The sequence below is a fragment of the Bombina bombina genome, chromosome 4 (genome assembly GCF_027579735.1).
Source record: "Bombina bombina isolate aBomBom1 chromosome 4, aBomBom1.pri, whole genome shotgun sequence".
Lineage (NCBI taxonomy): Eukaryota > Metazoa > Chordata > Amphibia > Anura > Bombinatoridae > Bombina > Bombina bombina.
This window is the reverse complement of record NC_069502.1, coordinates 786124511-786152498: the sequence shown is the minus strand read 5'-3', so window position 1 is coordinate 786152498 and position 27988 is coordinate 786124511. Positions and strand designations below refer to the sequence as shown.

Below are 27988 nucleotides of genomic sequence, written 5' to 3'. Positions count from 1 at the left end.
CAATGTCATTGGGCAGGGTCAGACTGATATGCTACAGGATATTTTTTCTCTGTGTAGGGGCATAGTGTGCTACAAGAGTATGCACCCTGAGTGGCACTGAAAATGAACAGGCACTGAAGTTTTTCTAGCTTTTGTTCTGTCTCAGCTGAGTGCATCTCTCTCTCTTTATATTTATGCAAATTGCTCTTGGATCTCCCTAAGAGTAAAAGGGGAAACCAGACGTGGACTCCTTGCACACATGCCCTGGGACTGCACCTCACTGACGAGGCCCACAGAAGGCCGAAACGATCATCTGGGGTTGTTGTTTGTCTTGTTCAGAGAAGAATTGCCTGGTATTTCGGTGCTGGACTGTCATTGGGTAGGGCCAGACTGATATGCTACAGGATATTTTTTCTCTGTCTAGGGGCATAGTGTGCTAAAAGAGTATGCACCCTGAGTGGCACTGAAAATGAACAGGCACAGAAGTTTTTCTAGCTTGTGTTCTGTCTCAGCTGAGTGCATCTCTCTCTCTTTTTATATTTAGCTTCACCATTTCTACCAGAAACCTATAGAAAAGAAAGAAAAGAGTAACCACGTCTGTCTTTCTTTAATAGGGGTAGCAATAATGTTAGAAGTTTAAGCAAAGACCACCTTGCCGTCTCCTAACTGCTAATAGCCACCATTACTCTTACTAAAGAGATTGACATGGACACAGCATAACCCCAATCCTTGCTTGCAGGGAAAAGTACCCATTAAAAGGATTAAAATTTCCAGACACCATCTTCGCCATTCTCCTGTGATCAAGGCAAAGAGAAAGACTGGGGGTTATGGGTAAGGGAAATTATACTTAGCAGCTCTGCTGGGGTGCTCTTTACCTCCTCCTGCTGGACAGGAGTGAACATCCCACTAAAATTAGAATGTTTTGTGGACTCTCCATGCCATAGGAAAGATATAAGAAAACGGCTAACAAATGTTTTCTGGCAATTTTCTTGAAATAGAGTAAAAAATATTTTACCTTAACTCACCCTCTAATAACAATTATCAAAGATGCCATTTTAAGAGAAAGCTGGAGAAACTGAGATTGCCTCTCTCTCACTTAGTATAATTTTATATGACTTGCAATTTCATTTATCAATCTTGTATATCATATGGGTATGGTGTTTTCTATTATAACTCCTCCAAAAATATGTATGATTTTAATTTTCCCAGTGCTTTTAGGCATTTAAGACACATGCCTAAACTTTGATTTATTTTAACCCCAAAAAAGTAACAAATATCCCTTTTCGGTCTCATTTCCACATAGTACAAACATATACATTTAGCAGACAGATTAGAAGAACAATTTACAATTAAGCTTACATATAGCTAAATAAAAAAACAAGGAAAATAAATTATCAGAATATTCCTTTTAATGAAGTGCTTTTTTCTTTTTACATTTTGAAAATCGTGTATTTTTCCTTTCGAACTCAACTTTTTTGTTAAATAATTTACAAAGTTATAGTATCCCGTGCTCTTGTATTCCTTTGCAATCTTCCAGAAGTGCATATTTCTTTTATACCAGTCACTCTTACTATAACAGTGTCTTGCCACGTAAAAAAATCCCCTTTCCCATATAATTTAACATGGTTCCAGAAAAAAAAAAAGAAGTAATTATGGAAATGTAAAACTGTGCAAAAACAGCATTGTCTGATTTGAATAGGATACAGAAACATTGTCAATAGCATTGTTACAGCAAAGAGAAAAATAAGCTGACCGGAAAAGGGTTAATTTAACTATCTAAGCAATGTCCCTCTTGCCCTAATCACATAAAACTACTAAAAGTAGGCACATTTAGGTTATGTAACTAGAGCAAAATGTTATGAAAAACATTTTTAAAATACCAATCACGTAATTGTAAAAAAAGGCCATAAACAAAGATTAAACCAACGTGGCTATATTCCAGAAGGCCTCTGCCTATGCAGGGTACAAGAGAAAAGCCACAAATGATTACACATAAAAAGTAGAGACAGGTAGTGAATAAATCATCTTTTTATAATCCATGTTACTAATCTTCATAAAAATGGAGGTTTTTTATTTTCATCGACTTATGATATACAGCCACCATCTTCCATCTGTGTTTATTTAGAAGAAGAAGAAGAAAAAAACTACAGTAGATGACGAAGGTCTTTCTTGAACAGGGGATTAAATAGAAGTGTGCATCATGCAGTTGCTCAGAAAAGTTGAATCATTGACTCTCTGGATTTTCCGACACCAATCCATTTAACTGTGAACAAGGAGAAGTGTAAGTAAGCAAACTTATTTGTAGTTAACATCTGAAACCATGTGTTCAAATGACTAACTTATGAAACACACAAGAGAGCATGTGGTTATTACAAGTTTAAAAAGTGCATTTTAATAATAAAAAAATATGCAGAAATTATATTAATTGATATAATAAATAAATGATGATTAAAGGGACATAATACTCATACTGCATCAGTTTCAAGTGATTTAGCATATAACTGTAAAAAGCGGACAGGAAAATATCACATGAGCATCTCTATGTAAAAAAGGAAGATATTTTACCTCACAACTTCCTCAGCTCAGAGTAAGTGCTGTGTAAAAAGTTATACTCCGCTGCAGGTAAAAAAAAATAAAAAATGAAGAAATGAACAGCAGCCAATCAGCATCAGCAGTGCTGAGTTCATGAACTATTTTCCAATGAAAAAATGTTGTCAGGAGCACCAAAAAGTAAATTGAAAAGACTTGCTTTATTATTTATGTGAATAAAACAAAACAAAACAAAACAAAAAGGGTTAACTAACCCCCAGGGTAAGAGCGATAAATAACCTTAGAAACACAGAAAACAAAAAGGCTGACCGGTTTCGGCGTCTGCCTTAATCCTAGCCTGCTTAAACATTGTGTGTGAGATTCAAGTTTAAAAACCCACCTCTGTGATTCAATTGGTTAGGGTGTACACACCCATGTCTTGTTTCGCCAATGATAACTTTCTATGGTCATTGTAGATTAGAGTAAACACCTGTGTTCCCTAGACAACTGGAAAGCCAACGTGTATACTTCTGATTGCACAGTGAAAAACTATAGGCACTAAATGCTCTGCTGTGTAAAAAATAAAAAGACCTTTACACCAAATTCTGTATTATAATGTGCATTTTTATGTTACTAAAGATCGCTGTGTCTGTTCTCTGCTTGTATCAATTTCTTCACAATTGCTGCCTCTCTAGTTTTAAGTAAAGAGCATTTTTTTTTTTTTTGTTGTTGCTAAAGATCGCTGTGTCTGTTCTCTGCTTGTATCAATTTCATCATAATTACTGCCTCTCTAGTTTTTAGTGAACAGGATCCTGGTTGCGAGTGATCAGAAAATGATCAATTAATGGGGCTAAATGGTGCCGTGTCTACAGCTGCTACAACTCACAAAGTTTCACCCAGTGATCTTTAGCAACAAAAAAAAAATGCTGTTTACTTTAAAACTAGAGAAGCAGCAATTGTGAAGAAATTGATACAAGCAGAGAACAGACACAGCGATCTTTAGTAACATAAAAATGCATATTATAATACAGAATTTGGTGTAAATGTCTTTTTATTTTTTACACAGAAGAGCATTTAGTGCCTATAGTTTTTCACTGTGCAATCAGAAGTATACACGTTAGCTTTCCAGTTGTCTAGGGAACACAGGTGTTTACTCAAATCTACAATGACCATAGAAAGTTATCATTGGTGAAACAAGACATGGGTGTGTACCCCCATAACCAATTGAATCACAGAGGTGGGTTTTTAAACTTGAATCTCACACACAATTTTTAAGCAGGCTAGGATTAAGGCAGACACCGAAACCAGTCAGCCTTTTTGTTTTCTGTGTTTCTAAGGTTATTTATCACTCTTACCCTGGGGGTTAGTTAACCCTTTTTGTTTTGTTTTGTTTTATTCACATAAAAAATAAAGCAAGTATTTTCAATTTACTTTTTGGTGCTCCTGACAACATTTTTTCATTGGATAATTCGCAGCTGAGGCCACAGTGAGCACATTAAGTGAATCAGCACTTAATAAACCCTTTTTTTTTACTGCATGAGTACAACACCACACTGCAAGGACATTGCAACTCCTTAGAGAAGTTTTCTAACCACCAACAAGGGGCAGAGAATGAAGATTTGACGGCGGCACCACACTACTGGTTAACCAGCATCCTGGGGAGCAAAAAAGGACGGCACCCAAGAAGTAAGTAGGTGGTGGTGAGTCACTTAACTAATTGAATATTCTGTACCAGTGGTTTATAAATGGAAAAGTGAACTTTCATATTGCACAGATCAGGGGATTTGGCGGCTAACCCTCTGACACTGCACACAGAAGGAGTTTTCAACATACTATAACAGCAGTTTGTGGGAAAAGGGACTGACATATTTATACAATTAAATTATTTTACTGTGCAAGCACCCATTTGAATACGCACCCCCACATCCTTGACATGAACTCTTTTACTGTGATCTCATGAGATTTGACTTAACTCATGAGATTTCATTGTAAACTTCCCTAAACTGAATAGGGAAACAACATGAGAGTGCACAAGGCTCATCCCTTCAGCTGTCCCGGGACAGAAATACTAATATGCTGCTTAGAAATCCTTTACAATGGGATGTGTCTACTGAGGAACTTTTGGGGTAAAAACATAATTTATGCTTACCTGATAAATTTATTTCTCTTGTAGTGTATCCAGTCTACGGATCATCCATTACTTATGGAATATATTCTCCTTCCCAACAGGAAGTTGCAAGAGTCCACCCACAGCAAAGCTGCTATATAGCTCCTCCCCTAACTGCCATATTCAGTCATTCGACCGAAAACATGTAGAGAAAGGAAAAAACCATAGGGTGCAGTGGTGACTGTAGTTCAAATGAAAAAATTACCTGCCTTAAAGTGACAGGGCGGGCCGTGGACTGGATACACTACAAGAGAAATAAATTTATCAGGTAAGCATAAATTAATAAATTCTCTTGTTAAGTGTATCCAGTCCACAGATCATCCATTACTTATGGAATACCAATACCAAAGCTAAAGTACACGGATGATGGGAGGGACAAGGCAGGTACTTAAACGGAAGTTACCACTGTCTGTAAGAAACCCTTTCTCCCAAAAATAGCCTCCGAAGAAGTAAGGTATCAAATTTGTTAAATTTGAAAAAGTATGAAGCGCAGACCAAGACTCAGTCTTGTAAATCTGTTCCACAGAAGCCACATTTAAAAAAGGCCCAAGTGAAAACCACAGCTCTAGTAGAATGAGCTGTAATCCCTTCAGGAGGCTGCTGTCCAGCAGTCTCATAAGCTAAATGAATTATGCTTTTTAACCAAAAAGACAGAGAGGCTGCCGAAGTCTTTTGACCTCTCCTCTGTCCAGAATAGACAACAAACAAGGTGAACGTTTGATGAAAACTGTAGTAGCTTGTAAGTAAAACTTTAAAGCACAAACCACGTCCAATATTGTGTAAGACACGTTCCTTCTTTGAGGAAGGATTAGGATACAAGCATGGAACAACTATCTCTTGAGTGATGTTCTTGTTAGATACCACCTTAGGAAAAAACCCAGGTTGGTACACAGGACTACCTTATCTGTACGAAGGACCAGATAAGGAGAATCACATTGTAACACAGATAACTTGGAGACTCTACGAGTCGAGGAAATAGCTACCCAAAAGGAACTTTCCAAGATAAAGATTGATATCTATGGAACAAAAAAGGTTCAAAAGGAACTTCTTGAAGAACCTTAAGAACCAGGTTTAAGCTCCATGGTGGAGCAACAGTTTTAAACACAGGCTTGGATCTAACCAAAGCCTGACCAAATGCCTGAACGTCTAGAATACCTGCCAGACGCTTGTGCAAAAAAATAGACAGAGTAAAAAACATAATTTATGCTTACCTGATAAATTCCTTTCTTCTGTTGTGTGATCAGTCCACGGGTCATCATTACTTCTGGGATATTATCTGCTCCCCTACAGGAAGTGCAAGAGGATTCACCCAGCAGAGTTGCTATATAGCTCCTCCCCTCTACGTCACCTCCAGTCATTCGACCAAAGACCAACGAGAAAGGAGAAGCCAAGGGTGTAGTGGTGACTGAATTATAATTTAAAAAATATGTACCTGCCTTAAAAAACAGGGCGGGCCGTGGACTGATCACACAACAGAAGAAAGGAATTTATCAGGTAAGCATAAATTATGTTTTATTCTGTTATGTGTGATCAGTCCACGGGTCATCATTACTTCTGGGATACCAATACCAAAGCAAAAGTACACGGATGACGGGAGGGATAGGCAGGCTCATTATACAGAAGGAACCACTGCCTGAAGAACCTTTCTCCCAAAAATAGCCTCCGAAGAAGCAAATGTGTCAAATTTGTAAAATTTGGAAAAAGTATGAAGCGAAGACCAAGTTGCAGCCTTGCAAATCTGTTCAACAGAGGCCTCATTCTTAAAGGCCCAAGTGGAAGCCACAGCTCTAGTGGAATGAGCTGTAATTCTTTCAGGAGGCTGCTGTCCAGCAGTCTCATAGGCTAAACGTATTATGCTACGAAGCCAAAAAGAGAGAGAGGTAGCAGAAGCTTTTTGACCTCTCCTCTGTCCAGAATAAACGACAAACAGGGAAGAAGTTTGGCGAAAATCTTTAGTTGCCTGCAAGTAGAACTTGAGGGCACGAACTACATCCAGATTGTGTAGAAGACGTTCCTTCTTTGAAGAAGGATTTGGACACAAGGATGGAACAACAATCTCTTGATTGATATTCCTGTTAGAGACGACCTTAGGTAAGAACCCAGGTTTAGTACGCAGAACTACCTTGTCTGAGTGAAAGATCAGATAAGGAGAATCACAATGTAGGGCTGATAACTCAGAGACTCTTCGAGCCGAGGAAATAGCCATTAAAAATAGAACTTTCCAAGATAACAATCTTATATCAATGGAATGAAGGGGTTCAAACGGAACACCCTGTAAAACGTTAAGAACTAAGTTTAAACTCCATGGCGGAGCAACAGTTTTAAACACAGGCTTGATCCTAGCTAAAGCCTGACAAAAGGCCTGGATGTCTGAATTTTCTGACAGACGCCTGTGTAACAAGATGGACAGAGCTGAGATCTGTCCCTTTAATGAGCTAGTCGATAAACCCTTTTCTAAACCTTCTTGTAGAAAAGACAATATCCTAGGAATCCTAACCTTACTCCAGGAGTAATCTTTGGATTCACACCAGTATAGGTATTTACGCCATATTTTATGGTAAATCTTTCTGGTAACAGGCTTCCTAGCCTGTATCAGGGTATCAATAACCGACTCAGAAAAACCACGTTTTGATAAAATCAAGCGTTCAATTTCCAAGCAGTCAGCTTCAGAGAAGTTAGACTTTGATGTTTGAATGGACCCTGAATCAGAAGGTCCTGTCTTAGAGGTAGAGACCACGGCGGACAGGATGACATGTCCACTAGATCTGCATACCAAGTCCTGCGCGGCCATGCAGGCGCTATTAGAATCACTGATGCTCTCTCCTGTTTGATTTTGGCAATCAATCGAGGAAGCAGCGGGAAGGGTGGAAACACATAAGCCATCCTGAAATTCCAAGGTGCTGTCAAAGCATCTATCAGAACCGCTCCCGGATCCCTGGATCTGGATCCGTAGCGAGGAAGTTTGGCGTTCTGGCGAGACGCCATGAGATCTATCTCTGGTTTGCCCCAACGTCGAAGTATTTGGGCAAAGACCTCCGGATGAAGTTCCCACTCCCCCGGATGAAGAGTCTGGCGACTCAAGAAATCCGCCTCCCAGTTCTCCACTCCCGGGATGTGGATTGCTGACAGGTGGCAAGAGTGAGACTCTGCCCAGCGAATTATCTTTGATACTTCTATCATTGCTAGGGAGCTTCTTGTCCCTCCTTGATGGTTGATGTAAGCTACAGTCGTGATGTTGTCCGACTGAAACCTGATGAACCCCCGAGTCTTTAACTGGGGCCAAGCTAGAAGGGCATTGAGAACTGCTCTCAATTCCAGAATGTTTATTGGCAGGAGACTTTCCTCCTGACTCCATTGTCCCTGAGCCTTCAGAGAATTCCAGACAGCGCCCCAACCTAGAAGGCTGGCGTCTGTTGTTACAATTGTCCAGTCCGGCCTGCTGAACGGCATCCCCCTGGACAGATGTGGTCGAGAAAGCCACCATAGAAGAGAGTTTCTGGTCTCTTGATCCAGATTCAGAGTGGGGGACAAATCTGAGTAATCCCCATTCCACTGACTCAGCATGCACAATTGCAGCGGTCTGAGATGTAGGCGTGCAAAGGGTACTATGTCCATTGCTGCTACCATTAAGCCGATCACCTCCATGCATCGAGCTACTGACGGGAGTTGAATGGAATGAAGGACACGGCATGTATTTAGAAGCTTTGTTAATCTGTCTTCTGTCAGATAAATCTTCATTTCTACAGAATCTATAAGAGTCCCCAAGAATGGAACTCTTGTGAGAGGCAAGAGAGAACTCTTCTTTTCGTTCACTTTCCATCCATGCGACCTTAGAAATGCCAGAACTAACTCTGTATGAGACTTGGCAGTTTGAAAGCTTGAAGCTTGTATCAGAATGTCGTCTAGGTACGGAGCTACCGAAATTCCTCGCGGTCTCAGAACCGCTAGAAGGGCACCCAGAACCTTCGTGAAGATTCTTGGAGCCGTAGCCAATCCGAATGGAAGGGCTACAAACTGGTAATGCCTGTCTAAGAAGGCAAACCTTAGATACCGGTAATGATCTTTGTGAATCGGTATGTGAAGGTAAGCATCCTTTAAATCCACTGTGGTCATGTACTGACCCTTTTGGATCATGGGTAAGATTGTCCGAATAGTTTCCATTTTGAACGATGGAACTCTTAGGAATTTGTTTAGGATCTTTAAATCCAAGATTGGCCTGAAAGTTCCCTCTTTTTTGGGAACCACAAACAGGTTTGAGTAAAACCCTTGTCCTTGTTCTGACCGCGGAACCGGATGGATCACTCCCATTAATAATAGATCTTGTACACAGCGTAGAAACGCGTCTTTCTTTATTTGGTTTGTTGACAACCTTGACAGATGAAATCTCCCTCTTGGGGGAGATAATTTGAAGTCTAGAAGGTATCCCTGAGATATGATCTCTAGCGCCCAGGGATCCTGGACATCTCTTGCCCAAGCCTGGGCGAAGAGAGAGAGTCTGCCCCCCACTAGATCCGGTCCCGGATCGGGGGCCCTCGGTTCATGCTGTCTTAGGGGCAGCAGCAGGTTTTCTGGCCTGCTTGCCCTTATTCCAGGACTGGTTAGGTTTCCAGCCTTGTCTGTAACGAGCAACAGCTCCTTCCTGTTTTGGTGCAGTGGAAGTTGATGCTGCACCTGCTTTGAAATTCCGAAAGGGACGAAAATTAGACTGTCTAGCCTTAGCTTTGGCTTTGTCTTGAGGTAGAGCGTGGCCCTTACCTCCTGTAATGTCAGCGATAATTTCTTTCAAACCGGGCCCAAATAAAGTTTGCCCCTTGAAAGGTATATTAAGTAATTTGGACTTAGAAGTTACATCAGCCGACCAGGATTTTAGCCACAGCGCCCTACGTGCCTGAATGGCGAATCCTGAATTCTTAGCCGTAAGTTTGGTTAAATGTACTACGGCCTCCGAAATGAATGAATTAGCTAGTTTAAGGACTCTAAGCCTGTCCGTAATGTCGTCCAGCGTAGCGGAACTAAGGTTCTCTTCCAGAGACTCAATCCAAAATGCTGCCGCAGCCGTAATCGGCGCGATGCATGCAAGGGGTTGCAATATAAAACCTTGTTGAACAAACATTTTCTTAAGGTAACCCTCTAATTTTTTATCCATAGGATCTGAAAAAGCACAGCTATCCTCCACCGGGATAGTGGTGCGCTTAGCTAAAGTAGAAACTGCTCCCTCCACCTTAGGGACCGTTTGCCATAAGTCCCGTGTGGTGGCGTCTATTGGAAACATCTTTCTAAATATTGGAGGGGGTGAGAACGGCACACCGGGTCTATCCCACTCCTTAGTAACAATTTCAGTTAATCTCTTAGGTATAGGAAAAACGTCAGTACTCGCCGGTACCGCAAAGTATTTATCCAACCTACACATTTTCTCTGGTATTGCAACAGTATTACAATCGTTAAGAGCCGCTAAGACCTCCCCTAGTAATACACGGAGGTTTTCCAATTTAAATTTAAAATTTGAAATATCTGAATCCAATCTGCTTGGATCAGAACCGTCACCTACAGAATGAAGCTCTCCGTCCTCATGCTCTGCAAGCTGTGACGCAGTATCAGACATGGCCCTAGAATTATCAGCGCACTCTGTTCTCACCCCAGAGTGATCACGCTTGCCTCTTAGTTCTGGTAACTTAGCCAAAACTTCAGTCATAACAGTAGCCATATCTTGTAATGTTATCTGTAATGGCTGCCCAGATGTACTAGGCGCCATAATATCACGCACCTCCCGGGCGGGAGACGCAGGTACTGACACGTGAGGCGAGTTAGACGGCATAACTCTCCCATCGCTGTTTAGTGAAATTTGTTCAATTTGTACAGATTGGCTTTTATTTAAAGTAGCATCAATACAGTTAGTACATAAATTTCTATTGGGCTCCACCTTGGCATTGGAACAAATGACACAGGTATCTTCCTCTGAATCAGACATGTTTAACACACTAGCAATAAACATGCAACTTGGTTACAATCTTATTTAACAAAAACGTACTGTGCCTCAAAGAAGCACTAAACGATTAAATGACAGTAGAAATAATGAACTGAAAAAACAGTTATAGCATCACTCTTTAAAAACAACACAACTTGTTAGCAAAGGTTTGTTCCCATTAGTAAAGTAACACTAATTAAATTTTAAACATAAAAATCACAGAGCAACGTTTTAAAACACAGTCACTACATAAGTCTCACAGCTCTGCTGAGAGAATCTACCTCCCTTCAAAGAAGTTTGAAGACCCCTGAGATCTGTTAGAGATGAACCGGATCATGCAGAAAAAACAAGAGTAACTGACTGGAAATTTTTGATGCGTAGCAAAGAGCGCCAAAAACGGCCCCTCCCCCTCACACACAGCAGTGAGAGAGAAACGAAACTGTCATAATCAAAACAAGCAAACTGCCAAGTGGAAAAAATAATGCCCAAATATTTATTCACTCAGTACCTCAGAAATGCAAACGATTCTACATTCCAGCAAAAACGTTTAACATGAATTAAATACCTATTAAAAGGTTTAATGTACTTTTACAGAGTAATTCCGGTGAAATACCATCCCCAGAATACTGAAGTGTAGAGTATACATACATGTCATTATAACGGTATGGCAGGATTTTCTCATCAATTCCATTCAGAAAATAAAAACTGCTACATACCTCAATGCAGATTCAACTGCCCGCTGTCCCCTGATCTGAAGCTTTTACCTCCCTCAGATGGCCGAGAAACAGCAATATGATCTTAACTACTCCGGTTAAAATCATAAGAAAAACTCTGGTAGATTCTTCTTCAAACTCTGCCAGAGAAGTAATAACACGCTCCGGTGCTATTGTAAAATAACAAACTTTTGATTGAAGTTATAAAAACTAAGTATAATCACCATAGTCCTCTCACACCTCCTATCTAGTCTTTGGGTGCAAGAGAATGACTGGAGGTGACGTAGAGGGGAGGAGCTATATAGCAACTCTGCTGGGTGAATCCTCTTGCACTTCCTGTAGGGGAGCAGATAATATCCCAGAAGTAATGATGACCCGTGGACTGATCACACATAACAGAAGAAATCTGTCCCTTTTAAGGAATTAGCTGACAACCCTTTTCTCCAAAACATCTTGGAGAAAAGATAATATCCTGGGAATCCAGACTTTACTCCATGAATAACCCTTGGATTCATAACAATCAGATATTTACACCATATCTATGTTCAATTTTCCTAGAGACAGGCTTTCATGTCTGTATTAAGGTATCAATGACTGACTCGGAGAAGCCATGCTTTGATAACATCAAGCGTTCAGTCTCCAGGCAGTCCATCTCAGATTGATTCTATTTAGAAGGTTGAAAGGACCCTGAGGTAGAGGGACCTGTCTCAGAAGCAGAGACCGTGATGGAAAGGATGACATGTCCACCAGATCTGCATACCAGGTCCTGCGTGGCTACGCAGGCGCTGTCAAAAACACCAAAGCCCTCTCCTGCTTGGTCTTGACCTCCGGAGGAAATCCCACTCCCCTGGAAGAAAAGTCTGACGACTTAGAAAATCCACCTCCCAGTTCTCAACACCTGGGATATGGATAGCTGATAGACAAGAGTGAGTCTCTGTCCAGTGAATTATTGTAAGACTTCTAACATCGCTAGGGAACTTCTGTTCCCCATTGATGGCTGATGTAAGCCACAGTCGTGTATATTGTCCGACTGAGTATGATGTACCTCAGAGTTGCTAACTGAGGCCAAGTCTGAAGAGCATGGAATATCACTCTCAGAATATTTATTAGAAGGAGGGTCTCCTCCTAAGTCCACTATCCCTGAGCCTTCAGGGAGTTTCAGACTGCATCCCAACCTAAAAGGCTGGCATCTATTGTAACAATTGTCCCATCTGACCTGCGGAAGGTCATACCCTTGGACAGATGGACCTGATATAGTCACCAGAGAAGAGAATCTCTGGTCTCTTGGTCCAGGTTAAACAGGGGAACAAATCTGTGTAATCCCCGTTCCTCTGACTGAGCATGCATAGTTGCAGTGGTCTGAAATGTAGACGTGCAAACGGTACTATGTCCCTTGCCGCTACCATTAAGCTGATTTCATTCATGTACTGAGCCACCGAAGGGCGCGGATGGGATGAAAAACACGGCAGAAATTTAGAAACTTTGACAACCTGGACTCCGTCAGGTAAATTTTCATTTCTACAGAATCTATCAGAGTCCCTAGGAGGGAAAACCTTGAGATTGGGGATAGAGAACTCTATCCTTGTTCACTTTCCACCCATGTGATCTCAGAAATGCCAGTACTACGTCCGTATGAGACTTGGCAATTTGGATGTTTGACGCCTGTATCAGGATGTCGTCTAAATAAGGGGCCACTTCTATGCCCCGCGGCCTAAGGACCGCCAAAGCGACCCCAGAACCTCCATAAAGATTCTTGGGGCTGTACATATCCCAAAGGAAAGAGCTACAAACTGGTAATGCCTGTCTAGAAAGGCAAACCTGAAAAAACGAAGGTGATCTTTATGCATCCCAATGTGAGGATAAGCATCCTTCAAATCCATTGTAGTCCTCTATTGACTCTCCTGGATCATAGTTAAGATGGTACGAATAGTTTCCATCTGAAATGACGGAATTCTGAGGAATTTGTTTAAGATCTTTAGATCCAAAATAGGTCTAAAGGTTCCCTCACCTTGGGAACCACAAACAGATTTGAGTAAAAACTCTGTCCCTGTTCCTCTCTTGGAACTGGATGGATCTCGTACACAATGTAAGAATGCCTCCTTCTTTATCTGGTTTGCAGATAATTGTGAAAGGCGAAATCTCCCCTTTTTTTGGGGGGGGGGGAATCTTTGAAATCCAGAAGATATCTCTGGGATATAAATTCCAATGCCTAGGGATCCTGGGCATCTCTTGCCCACGCCTGGGCGAAGAATGAAAGTCTGCCCCCTATAGGATCCGTTACCGGATAGGGGTCCGTTCCTTCATGCTGCCTTAGAGGTAGCAGCAGGCTCCTTGGCCTGCTTATCTTTGTTCCAGGTCCGATTGTCTGCAGACCGCCTTGGACTGAGCAAAAATTAGACCTTTTTTGGCCCTTGATTTGGACCTATCCTGAGGAAGGGCATGACCTTTTCCTCCAGTGATATTATAAGTCATAGCGCTCTGCGCGCCAGTATAGTAAAAAACAGAATTCTTAGCCGTTAGTCTAGTCAAATGAACAAAGGCATCAGAAAACAAAGGAATTGGCTAGCATAAGCTTGTCAAATATATTCATCCAATGGAGTCGCTAACTGTAAAGCCTTATCAAGAGACTCAACCCAGAACGCCGCAGCAGCAGTGACAGAAGCAATGTATGCAAGGGGCTGCAGGATAAAAACCCTGTTGAATAAACATTTTTTATCCATTGGATCTAAAAAGCACAACTGTCCTCACCAGAGGTAGTGGTACGCTTAGCTAGAGTAGAAACTCTTCTCTCCACCTTAGGAACTGTCTGCCAGAAGTCCCGTGTGGCGGTAACTATTAGAAAACATTCTTCTAAAAAATAGGAGGGGAAGAGAACGGCACACCTGGTCTATCCCATTCCTTATTAAAAAATTTTTAGTAAACCTCTTTAGGTATTGGAAAAACATCAGTACACACCGGCACTGCATATTATTTATCCAGTCTACACAATTTCTCTGGCCCTGCGATTGTACACATTCATTCAGAGCAGCCAAAGCCTCCCTGAGCGACAAGTGGAGGTTCTCAAGCATAAATTTTAAATGTAGAAATATCAGAATCAGGTTAAATCATCTTCCCTGAGTCAAAAAAATCACCCACAGACTAAGCATATTGTGAGGTAGTATCATACATGGTTCTTAAAGCGTCTGTATGCTCTGTATCTATCCAATAAGTTTTATCACCAAACATATGTTAAAAAACGATTAAACATGCCAGCAAACGTTTTAAAACACATTTTTACAAGAGTATGTATCTCTATTAATAAGCCTGATACCAGTCGCTTTTACTGCATTTAAGGCTATACCAACATTACAGTGTTATCACCAATGTACGTTAAAAAACGATTAAACATGCCAGCAAACGTTTTAAAACACATATTTATAAGAGTATGTATCTCTATTAATAAGCCTGATACCAGTCGCTATCGCTGCATTTAAGGCTTTACTTACATTACTTCGGTATCAGCAGTATTTTCTTAGTCAATTCCATTCCTAGAAAAATATTTTACTGCACATACCTTATCTGCAGGAAAACCTGCACGCCATTCCCCCTCTGAAGTACCTCCCTCCTCAGAATGTGTGAGAACAGCAAATGGATCTTAGTTACGTCTGCTAAGATCATAGAAAAACGCAGGCAGATTCTTCTTCCAAATACTGCCTGAGAAAAACAGCACACTCCGGTGCCATTTAAAAATAACAAACTTTTGATTGAAGAATAAACTAAGTATAAATCACCACAGACTCTCACAACCTCCTATCTATGTTGAGGCTTGCAAGAGAATGACTGGATATGGCAGTTAGGGGAGGAGCTATATAGCAGCTTTGCTGTGGGTGGACTCTTGCAACTTCCTGTTGGGAAGGAGAATATATTCCATATGTAATGGATGATCCGTGGACTGGATACACTTAACAAGAGAAATATTTTTCTTTTTTACATAGAGATGTTCAGGTCATATTTTCTAGTCCGCTTTTTACAGCTATGCTGCATCACTTTCAAGTGTTTAAACATTTGGGTATTATGGCCCTTTAAAAAAAATAAAAAAATAAAACTTACTAGGAATACAAAGTGCTTCTTCTATGTACCGAACATATTTCTTAGCATTTTCAGGAAGCTCATCAAATGTTCTGACATTAGAGGTGTCTGTATTCCATCCAGGTAATGTCTCATACTCAACTTCAACCCTATTTAAAACTTCTTGGTTCGCTGTAAAAGGTGCAAATATCGTTAGAATTTTTAGGTTTTAAATAAAACAAGGTCACAAAGACTTATTAAAAGACAATGTACCAGTTATTAAAGGGAAACTGTACTGTAAAATTAGTTTCTCCTTCGCATGTTTGCAGTGACTTGCTATACCAGCTGCAGAGTTTAAAAGGTTTATACTTAAGGTTTATTTTTGCATATGAAATAGTATTTTTTGTATATGAAATAGCATTTTTTGCTCACTATAAACAATGCATTGAAATGGGCCGAGCTTGCAGAAAGAGCAGGCCTCAGTATCTAATGTATTTCTTTATACAGTAGTAAAAAGGATTGCAGCAAGTGGTTCGAGGTGCAAAATTCCATTTATAAAGTTAAGGAAACAACCACGTACAACGTAAAGATGCCACCGTCTTTTCCATCCCTACTGGGTTGCTGTTGATTCTTGTTTACATAACTCTTCTCAAGGGAATATAAAAATATGCATATTTTTAATATAGGTGGTGGTTTTAACAGACAAAAACAATTATTTCAAAATAAAAAGGTAAATGAGCTATTTGTAAACAAGTTAATGGATCCTTGGAAACACATTAAAGGAGAACATTTTCCAGTACAATGTCACTTAAAGTTTCTTTAATTCTTTCTCAGTTGTCTAATTTATTCAATCTTATTTTTTCATACCCAGTCATCATACAATGGATACATATTGTATTCCTTTAGATTATAAAGAAACAAGATTATTATTTTTTACAAAAAAATAATCAATACAACTTTCTTCAATCAGCATTTAGTTGTTTTATCAAACTGGCTTCATTTTTTGCAAGTATGATTATAGCAACAACCCTAAATTAGTCTCCACTTTAGAGTGTTAAATATGAACATGTAAACACTTTTGCTTATACAATGGTGAACATTTGTGAATGCATTTATTTCTAGAAGCTGTCTCCATGTTTATTTAAACCTCTTTTGTATAGAAATAGAAATACTGTGAATACGGTCTGTTTGAGCTGCATAAATCACTGAAAAGAAATGTGCAAGCTACGTGATTCAAGGAACAAGGAAGATGCTGAAATATAGTTTCATATTGGGGTGCCCTTATAAAAAACATAATTTATGTAAGAACGTACCTGATAAATTCATTTCTTTCATATTAGCAAGAGTCCATGAGCTAGTGACGTATGGGATATACATTCCTACCAGGAGGGTCAAAGTTTCCCAAACCTCAAAATGCCTATAAATACACCCCTCACCACACCCACAATTAAGTTTAACGAATAGCCAAGAAGTGGGGTGATAAAAAAGTGCGAAAGCATATAAAATAAGGAATTGGAATAATTGTGCTTTATACAAAAATCAAAACCACCACAAAAAAAGGGCGGGCCTCATGGACTCTTGCTAATATGAAAGAAATGAATTTATCAGGTAAGTTCTTACATAAATTATGTTTTCTTTCATGTAATTAGCAAGAGTCCATGAGCTAGTGACGTATGGGATAATGACTACCCAAGATGTGGATCTTTCCACACAAGAGTCACTAGAGAGGGAGGGATAAAATAAAGACAGCCAATTCCTGCTGAAAATAATCCACACCCAAAATAAAGTTAAATGAAAAACATAAGCAGAAGATTCAAACTGAAACCGCTGCCTGAAGTACTTTTCTACCAAAAACTGCTTCAGAAGAAGAAAATACATCAAAATGGTAGAATTTAGTAAAAGTATGCAAAGAAGACCAAGTTGCTGCTTTGCAAATCTGATCAACCGAAGCTTCATTCCTAAACGCCCAGGAAGTAGAAACTGACCTAGTAGAATGAGCTGTAATCCTTTGAGGCGGAGTTTTACCCGACTCAACATAGGCAAGATGAATTAAAGATTTCAACCAAGATGCCAAAGAAATGGCAGAAGCTTTCTGGCCTTTTCTAGAACCGGAAAAGATAACAAATAAACTAGAAGTCTTTCGGAAAGACTTAGTAGCTTCAACATAATATTTCAAAGCTCTAACAACATCCAAAGAATGCAACGATTTCTCCTTAGAATTCTTAGGATTAGGACATAATGAAGGAACCACAATTTCTCTACTAATGTTGTTGGAATTCACAACTTTAGGTAAAAATTCAAAAGAAGTTCGCAACACCGCCTTATCCTGATGAAAAATCAGAAAAGGAGACTCACAAGAAAGAGCAGATAATTCAGAAACTCTTCTGGCAGAAGAGATTGCCAAAAGGAACAAAACTTTCCAAGAAAGTAATTTAATGTCCAATGAATGCATAGGTTCAAACGGAGGAGCTTGAAGAGCCCCCAGAACCAAATTCAAACTCCAAGGAGGAGAAATTGACTTAATGACAGGTTTTATACGAACCAAAGCTTGTACAAAACAATGAATATCAGGAAGAATAGCAATCTTTCTGTGAAAAAGAACAGAAAGAGCAGAGATTTGACCTTTCAAGGAACTTGCGGACAAACCCTTATCTAAACCATCCTGAAGAAACTGTAAAATTCTCGGTATTCTAAAAGAATGCCAAGAAAAATGATGAGAAAGACACCAAGAAAACAGAATTTATGTTTACCTGATAAATTACTTTCTCCAACGGTGTGTCCGGTCCACGGCGTCATCCTTACTTGTGGGATATTCTCTTCCCCAACAGGAAATGGCAAAGAGCCCAGCAAAGCTGGTCACATGATCCCTCCTAGGCTCCGCCTACCCCAGTCATTCGACCGACGTAAAGGAGGAATATTTGCATAGGAGAAACCATATGATACCGTGGTGACTGTAGTTAAAGAAAATAAATTATCAGACCTGATTAAAAAACCAGGGCGGGCCGTGGACCGGACACACCGTTGGAGAAAGTAATTTATCAGGTAAACATAAATTCTGTTTTCTCCAACATAGGTGTGTCCGGTCCACGGCGTCATCCTTACTTGTGGGAACCAATACCAAAGCTTTAGGACACGGATGAAGGGAGGGAGCAAATCAGGTCACCTAAATGGAAGGCACCACGGCTTGCAAAACCTTTCTCCCAAAAATAGCCTCAGAAGAAGCAAAAGTATCAAACTTGTAAAATTTGGTAAAAGTGTGCAGTGAAGACCAAGTCGCTGCCCTACATATCTGATCAACAGAAGCCTCGTTCTTGAAGGCCCATGTGGAAGCCACAGCCCTAGTGGAATGAGCTGTGATTCTTTCAGGAGGCTGTCGTCCGGCAGTCTCATAAGCCAATCTGATGATGCTTTTAATCCAAAAAGAGAGAGAGGTAGAAGTTGCTTTTTGACCTCTCCTTTTACCAGAATAAACAACAAACAAGGAAGATGTTTGTCTAAAATCCTTTGTAGCATCTAAATAGAATTTTAGAGCGCGAACAACATCCAAATTGTGCAACAAACGTTCCTTCTTTGAAACTGGTTTCGGACACAAAGAAGGCACGACTATCTCCTGGTTAATGTTTTTGTTAGAAACAACTTTCGGAAGAAAACCAGGTTTAGTACGTAAAACCACCTTATCTGCATGGAACACCAGATAAGGAGGAGAACACTGCAGAGCAGATAATTCTGAAACTCTTCTAGCAGAAGAAATTGCAACCAAAAACAAAACTTTCCAAGATAATAACTTAATATCAACGGAATGTAAGGGTTCAAACGGAACCCCCTGAAGAACTGAAAGAACTAAGTTGAGACTCCAAGGAGGAGTCAAAGGTTTGTAAACAGGCTTGATTCTAACCAGAGCCTGAACAAAGGCTTGAACATCTGGCACAGCTGCCAGCTTTTTGTGTAGTAACACAGACAAGGCAGAAATCTGTCCCTTCAAGGAACTTGCAGATAATCCTTTCTCCAATCCTTCTTGAAGAAAGGATAGAATCTTAGGAATTTTTACCTTGTCCCAAGGGAATCCTTTAGATTCACACCAATAAATATATTTTTTCCATACTTTGTGGTAAATTTTTCTAGTTACAGGCTTTCTGGCCTGAACAAGAGTATCAATAACAGAATCTGAGAACCCTCGTTTTGATAAGATCAAGCGTTCAATCTCCAAGCAGTCAGCTGGAGTGAGACCAGGTTCGGATGTTCGAACGGACCTTGAACAAGAAGGTCTCGTCTCAAAGGTAGCTTCCATGGTGGAGCCGATGACATATTCACCAGATCTGCATACCAAGTCCTGCGTGGCCACGCAGGAGCTATCAAGATCACCGACGCCCTCTCCTGATTGATCCTGGCTACCAGCCTGGGGATGAGAGGAAACGGCGGGAATTCACCACAGTGTCTTAAAGCCTTAAAAGTATTGCACACCAAATTTGGAAGCTTTAACCCTTAAAATAACGGAACCGGAGCCGTTTTTATCTTTAACCCCTCTACAGTCCCTGGTATCTGCTTTGCTGAGACCCAACCAAGCCCAAAGGGGAATACGATACCAAATGACGCCTTCAGAAAGTCTTTTCTATGTATCAGAGCTCCTCACACATGCGACTGCATGTCATGCTTCTCAAAAACAAGTGCGCAATACCGGCGCGAAAATGAGGCTCTGCCTATGATTAGGGAAAGCCCCTAGAGAATAAGGTGTCCAAAACAGTGCCTGCCGATATTATTTTAACAAAATACCCAGATTAAATGATTCCTCAAGGCTAAATATGTTTATATATGAATCGATTTAGCCCAGAAAATGTCTACAGTCTTAACAAGCCCTTGTGAAGCCCTTATTTACTGTCTGTAATAAAAATGGCTTACCGGATCCCATAGGGAAAATGACAGCTTCCAGCATTACATCGTCTTGTTAGAATGTGTCATACCTCAAGCAGCAAAAGTCTGCTCACTGTTCCCCCAACTGAAGTTAATTCCTCTCAACAGTCCTGTGTGGAACAGCCATCGATTTTAGTAACGGTTGCTAAAATCATTTTCCTCTTACAAACAGAAATCTTCATCTCTTTTCTGTTTCAGAGTAAATAGTACATACCAGCACTATTTTAAAATAACAAACTCTTGATTGAATAATAAAAACTACAGTTAAACACTAAAAAACTCTAAGCCATCTCCGTGGAGATGTTGCCTGTACAACGGCAAAGAGAATGACTGGGGTAGGCGGAGCCTAGGAGGGATCATGTGACCAGCTTTGCTGGGCTCTTTGCCATTTCCTGTTGGGGAAGAGAATATCCCACAAGGATGACGCCGTGGACCGGACACACCTATGTTGGAGAAATATAGGTCTTCCAGACTCTATAATATATCTCTCTAGATACAGATTTACGCGCCTGTAACATAGTATTAATCACAGAGTCAGAGAAACCTCTTTGACCAAGAATCAAGCGTTCAATCTCCATACCTTTAAATTTAAGGATTTCAGATCCTGATGGAAAAAAGGACCTTGCGACAGAAGGTCTGGTCTTAACGGAAGAGTCCACGGTTGGCAAGAGGCCATCCGGACAAGATCCGCATACCAAAACCTGTGAGGCCATGCCGGAGCTACCAGCAGAACAAACGAGCATTCCTTCAGAATCTTGGAGATTACTCTTGGAAGAAGAACTAGAGGCGGAAAGATATAGGCAGGATGATACTTCCAAGGAAGTGATAATGCATCCACTGCATCCGCCTGAGGATCCCGGGATCTGGACAGATACCTGGGAAGTTTCTTGTCTAGATGAGACGCCATCAGATCTATTTCTGGAAGTTCCCACATTTGAACAATCTGAAGAAATACCTCTGGGTGAAGAGACCATTCGCCCGGATGCAACGTTTGGCGACTGAGATAATCCGCTTCCCAATTGTCTATACCTGGGATATGAACCGCAGAGATTAGACAGGAGCTGGATTCCGCCCAAACTAGAATTCGAGATACTTCTTTCATAGCCAGAGGACTGTGAGTCCCTCCTTGATGATTGATGTATGCCACAGTTGTGACATTGTCTGTCTGAAAACAAATGAACGATTCTCTCTTCAGAAGAGGCCAAAACTGAAGAGCTCTGAAAATTGCACGGAGTTCCAAAATATTGATCAGTAATCTCACCTCCTGAGATTCCCAAACTCCTTGTGCTATCAGAGATCCCCACACTGCTCCCCAACCTGTAAAACTTGCATCTGTTGAAATTACAGTCCAGGTAGGAAGAACAAAAGAAGCCCCCTGAATTAAACAATGGTGATCTGTCCACCACGTTAGAGAGTGTCGTACAATCGGTTTTAAAGATATTAATTGAGATATCTTTGTGTAATCCTTGCACCATTGATTCAGCATACAGAGCTGAAGAGGTCGCATGTGAAAACGAGCAAAGGGGATCGCGTCCGATGCAGCAGTCATAAGACCTAGAATTTCCATGCATAAGGCTACCGAAGGGAATGATTGCGACTGAAGATTTCGACAAGCTGAAATCAATTTTAGACGTCTCTCGTCTGTTAAAGACAGAGTCATGGACACTGAATCTATCTGGAAACCCAGAAAGGTTACCCTTGTCTGAGGAATCAATGAACTTTTTGGTAAATTGATCCTCCAACCATGATTTTGAAGAAACAACACAAGTCGATTCGTATGAGATTCTGCTAAATGTAAAGACTGAGCAAGTACCAAGATATCGTCCAAATAAGGAAATACCACAATACCCTGTTCTCTGATTACAGACAGAAGGGCACCGAGAACCTTTGTAAAAATTCTTGGAGCTGTAGCTAGGCCAAACGGCAGAGCCACAAACTGGTAATGCTTGTCCAGAAAAGAGAATCTCAGGAACTGATAATGATCTGGATGAATCGGAATATGCAGATATGCATCCTGTAAATCTATTGTGGACATATAATGCCCTTGCTGAACAAAAGGCAAGATAGTCCTTACAGTTACCATTTTGAACGTTGGTATCCTTACATAACGATTCAATATTTTTAGATCCAGAACTGGTCTGAAGGAATTCTCCTTCTTTGGTACAATGAAGAGATTTGAATAAAACCCCATCCCCTGTTCCGAAACTGGAACTGGCATAATTACTCCAGCCAACTCTAGATCTGAAACACAATTCAGAAATGCTTGAGCTTTCACTGGATTTACTGGGACACGGGAAAGAAAAAATCTCTTTGCAGGAGGTCTCATCTTGAAACCAATTCTGTACCCTTCTGAAACAATGTTCTGAATCCAAAGATTGTGAACAGAATTGATCCAAATTTCTTTGAAAAAACTTAACCTGCCCCCTACCAGCTGAGCTGGAATGAGGGCCGCACCTTCATGTGGACTTAGAAGCAGGCTTTGCCTTTCTAGAAGGCTTGGATTTATTCCAGACTGGAGATGGTTTCCAAACTGAAACTGCTCCTGAGGATGAAGGATCAGGCTTTTGTTCTTTGTTGAAACGAAAGGAACAAAAACGATTATTAGCCCTGTTTTTACCCTTAGATTTTTTATCCTGTGGTAAAAAAGTTCCTTTCCCACCAGTAACAGTTGAGATAATAGAATCCAACTGAGAACCAAATAATTTGTTACCCTGGAAAGAAATGGAAAGTAGAGTTGATTTAGAAGCCATATCAGCATTCCAAGTCTTTAGCTATTTTAGCTAGAAGAGCTTTATGGCTTGAGACATAAACCTGACATCAACTCTGATAATATCAAAAATGGCATCACAGATAAAATTATTAGCATGCTGAAGAAGAATAATAATATTATGAGAATCATGATCCGTTACTTGTTGCGCTAAAGTTTCCAACCAAAAAGTTGAAGCTGCAGCAACATCAGCCAATGATATAGCAGGTCTAAGAAGATTACCTGAACACAGATAAGCTTTTCTTAGAAAGGATTCAATTTTCCTATCTAAAGGATCCTTAAACGAAGTACCATCTGACGTAGGAATAGTAGTACGTTTAGCAAGGGTAGAAATAGCCCCATCAACTCTAGGGATTTTGTCCCAAAATTCTAATCTGTCAGACGGCACAGGATATAATTGCTTAAAACGTTTAGAAGGAGTAAATTAATTACCCAATTTATCCCATTCTTTAGAAATTACTTCAGAAATAGCATTAGGAACAGGAAAAACTTCTGGAATAACCACAGGAGATTTAAATACCTTATCTAAACGTTTAGAATTAGTATCAAGAGGACCAGAATCCTCTATTTCTAAAGCAATTAGTACTTCTTTAAGTAAAGAACGAATAAATTCCATTTTAAATAAATATGAAGATTTATCAGCATCAATCTCTGAGACAGAATCCCCTGAACCAGAAGAGTCATCAGAATGATGATGTTCATTTAAAAATTCATCTGTAGGGAGAGAAGTTTTAAAAGATTTTTTATGTTTTCTAGAAGGAGAAATAACAGACATAGCCTTCTTGATGGATTCAGAAACAAAATCTCTTATGTTATCAGGAACATTCTGCACCTTAGATGTTGAAGGAACTGCAACAGGCAATGGTACATTACTAAAGGAAATATCTGCATTAACAAGTTTGTCATGACAATTAATACAAACAACAGCCGGAGGAATAGCTACCAAAAGTTTACAGCAGATGCACTTAGCTTTGGTAGTTCCAGCACTAGACAGCGATTTTCCTGAAGTATCTTCTGACTCAGATGCAACGTGAGACATCTTGCAATATGTAAGAGAAAAAACAACATATAAAGCAAAATTGATCAAATTCCTTAAATGACAGTTTCAGGAATGGGAAAAAATGCCATAGAACAAGCTTCTAGCAACCACAAGCAATGAAAAATGAGACTTAAATAATGTGGAGACAAAAGCGACGCCCATATTTTTCAGCGCCAAATAAGACGCCCACATTATTTGGCGCCTAAATGTTTTTGGCGCCAAAAATGACGCCACATCCGGAACGCCGACATTTTTGGCGCAAAAGAACGTCAAAAAATGACGCAACTTCCGGCGACACGTATGACGCCGGAAACGGAAAAGATTTTTTGCGCCAAAAAAGTCCGCGCCAAGAATTACGCAATAAAATGAAGCATTTTCAGCCCCCGCGAGCCTAACAGCCCACAGGGAAAAAAAGAGTCAAATGTTTAAGGTAAGAAAAAATGTTTGATTCAAATGCATTATCCCAAATATGAAACTGACTGTCTGAAAATAAGGAATGTTGAACATTCTGAGTCAAGGCAAATAAATGTTTGAATACATATATTTAGAACTTTATAAACAAAGTGCCCAACCATAGCTTAGAGTGTCACAGAAAATAAGACTTACTTACCCCAGGACACTCATCTACATGTTTGTAGAAAGCCAAACCAGTACTGAAACGAGAATCAGCAGAGGTAATGGTATATAAATAAGAGTATATCGTCGATCTGAAAAGGGAGGTAAGAGATGAATCTCTACGACCGATAACAGAGAACCTATGAAATAGACCCCGTAGAAGGAGATCACTGCATTCAAATAGGCAATACTCTCCTCACATCCCTCTGACATTCACTGCACGCTGAGAGGAAAAACGGGCTCCAACTTGCTGCGGAGCGCATATCAACGTAGAATCTAGCACAAACTTACTTCACCACCCCCATAGGAGGCAAAGTTTGTAAAAACTGAATTGTGGGTGTGGTGAGGGGTGTATTTATAGGCATTTTGAGGTTTGGGAAACTTTGCCCCTCCTGGTAGGAATGTATATCCCATACGTCACTAGCTCATGGACTCTTGCTAATTACATGAAAGAAAGGTGCATTTGCAGTTTCGGAGCCCTTGCTGTCAGTGCTGTGCCAAGAATTGAGATTATGGTAGACCGGTTGCATGCCTCTCCTCAACAAAACTTCTTAAAATATACCCCAAACAGTAGGAATGCCTCACCTTGAAAAACATTTCAAACTGTTTATCAACGAATACAAAATCAGTAAAAATGTACATACGAACTAGATATTTACTTGCCAATCCTTTTTTTCCCCACATTCAGGGAGATGGCACATGTGGCTAAATTGCATACTAACAGGAAAGCCGGTCTTTACCCAATTGGAGAGTACAGAAAGAAAACTAAAATTATTCATACCTTCCCTGATAATTTAATTTACTTCTTTGCAGTGAGAGTTCACAAGAACATTCATAACCTATAGGAAATACTAATCCTAGTCACCAGGAAGCAGCAAAGACACCCCAAACTAGATTATAAATATCCCTCCCACTTCCCCCTACCCTCCAGTAGTTCAGCGAAGGATAAGGAAAAGAGATACAAGGCGTACAGAGGTGCAAATGACTGCCAACACTACATAAAATACATTAGAGCGGGGTCGTGGACTCTTACTGCTAAGCAGGAAATTAAATTATCAAGTAAGAATAATTTTAGTTTTCCTTCTATTGGCAGTGAGTCCACGAGAACATTCATAACCTATGGGGAACCAATACCTAAGCTATGGAGTTCAAAAATGTTTGGTAAAGGAAAAAGTAGGGAGAGGCAGTCCTAAGAGCTAAGCACCACCTCCTGTAGAACCTTTCTCCCAAATAAAGTCTCTACTGAGACAAAATAATAAATAAATCAAGCGTAGAAGACCGTCAAAGAGCGCAATGAAGACCACAGTACAACACTGCCAAACCACTCAGCTGAGATCTCAGTCTTGAAGGCCCAAGCCAAAAAACCCATCACGGAAAAAACATGTCAAGATTCTTGAAGGGGCTCCATGCTCGCCACACCCTCTAGGTCATACTGATCAGACTTTGCAACCAAAAGGAAAAAGAACCATCCCTCCTAGAGGAGAACAGAGAAAACAAAATAAAACTCAGTCTCCTGGAAGACAATACAAAAAACAGAAGCTCAAAATGGAGCTCTTTAAAAAAAACTTGAGAACAGGCTCCACAGGGAAGCAACAGTTCAAACTAATGCTAATACAAGCCAGAATCCAAACAAAACTCCAGATCACCTTGTGAATTAGCTAACGGAATAGCAAGTCCAAAAGGTACGACCCTTAAAGGGATACTAAACACAAATTTTTTCTCTCTTTCATGATTCAAACAGAGCAGGCAATTTTAAAGGGCAAGGGCAAGTCAACCCAAAAAATGTTTTTACTCATACAGATAAAGTTTACTAGGATAAGTAGTTCAAACTGTAGCCCATTTTCGCAAAATATATAGTTTTCAAGTAAAATTACTTACAACACGTCCCTCGGCCGTTTTGAAATAGCCGCCAGCCCCCTCCTCTCTATTTCGTCATCCCAATCTTCCTTCCTTTTCTGCCAGTGATCGCAGTAACTTTGCGATCCTCCGTGTTCTTGTTTTTGGCGCATGCGCAATGCGCCGATTTTAGTGAAGGGGGCCTTTTGAAGCAGAAACTAAAAATAACTGCTCAGTATGAAAGCGGTTCCTATATGCGGCGGACCAGTGGGCTTTTACCGGTCACAGAGCAGTTCCTACTTCTGCATAGGATTGTAATAGGTATGTGAAGGTATTGAATAGCAATGATCACAAACCAGCAGGACCCCAGCAGAAGAAATTGCAACAACCATACCTAATTTTGTAGTCATGTTGAAAAACATTACATATCTGTCAGGGTGCCAGGAATCAGACAGACAAGAAGTGCAAAAATAATCACACCTTTATTAATAGCAAAAAATAATAAAAAGTCCACAAGTCAAATGACAAGCCAGGAGTCAAAACCAGAGATGGTAGTCAGACGAGCAGAGTCAGGAGCCAAAGCGAATAGTCAGACGAGTCGGAATCAGGAACAAGCCAGGAATCAGGAAGTATGTCAGGCAGCCAGGTAATACACAGGAACTCTCACAAACAGGTCTGAGACAACGCAAAGGCAAAGCATACTGAATAGAGGCCCTTTAAATAACAAGTGATGACATCACAATTCTGAGACTGCATCCTGTCTCACACGGATGATGCACACCAGTCTGGCCATAAAAGGAAGTGCAGAAAATGAGCAGCATCCCCCACAATGCACCATAGTCAGCAAGAGAGGTGAGTAAAATGGCTGCCAGCAGCACATGGCAAACAAAACAGGGAAATAACCCTATCTCGCTGAAAATTCCCCTGCACTCTGCCTTATCTATGTAATTTACATGAACGTGTATCCTCTTTAAACTGTCCTCTGCTTGTCACCTTTCTGGAGTCAATAAAACATGGAATATGGACAGTACCCACTACTTGTCACCTTCCTCATTATCACCCATTTGTGGTCAGTTTAATAATATGTGGTATAGATATTGCCTGATGCTTAGCATACCTTTGTATGCAGTATAACTCTGTGTTGCCATATGCCTGTCACCTGTCTGGTTAATACACTCTGCCAGGTCAGTGTCACCAGACTACTCACCATGAGATGAATCCCACAGCCCCATATCTTGTAATGTGAATGTGAAAGAGGCAGAATGAGGACAATCAGCACAGATTCAGAATATAACCCAGAAAGGGAAGCTTTGACATCTACAGGCTGCTCTCACATTGCTCACTGCTGTCTGTGTGTAACTTGTGTTCCCATGCAGGGAGTGGGCTAAGGTGGGGCTTTACTGACTTTCACTGTCAGCCAAAC

The 27988-nt window shown here is 40.4% G+C and overlaps 1 protein-coding gene across 1 annotated transcript in view; it reads right to left on the bottom strand.

Annotated features, from left to right (window-relative positions):
- Positions 1 to 1370: 1370 nt before the first annotated feature.
- The window catches only part of ADSS2 (adenylosuccinate synthase 2), a 306217-nt gene continuing 279599 nt past the window's right edge, over positions 1371 to 27988 (bottom strand). The window contains exons 12-13 of the mRNA XM_053711169.1: positions 15443 to 15592; positions 1371 to 2242 (exon numbers count right to left, since the gene is read on the bottom strand). Of these exons, the coding sequence (XP_053567144.1) occupies positions 2190 to 2242; positions 15443 to 15592 (203 nt within the window). The 3' untranslated portion in view covers positions 1371 to 2189. The remainder of the gene's footprint in view (positions 2243 to 15442; positions 15593 to 27988) is intronic.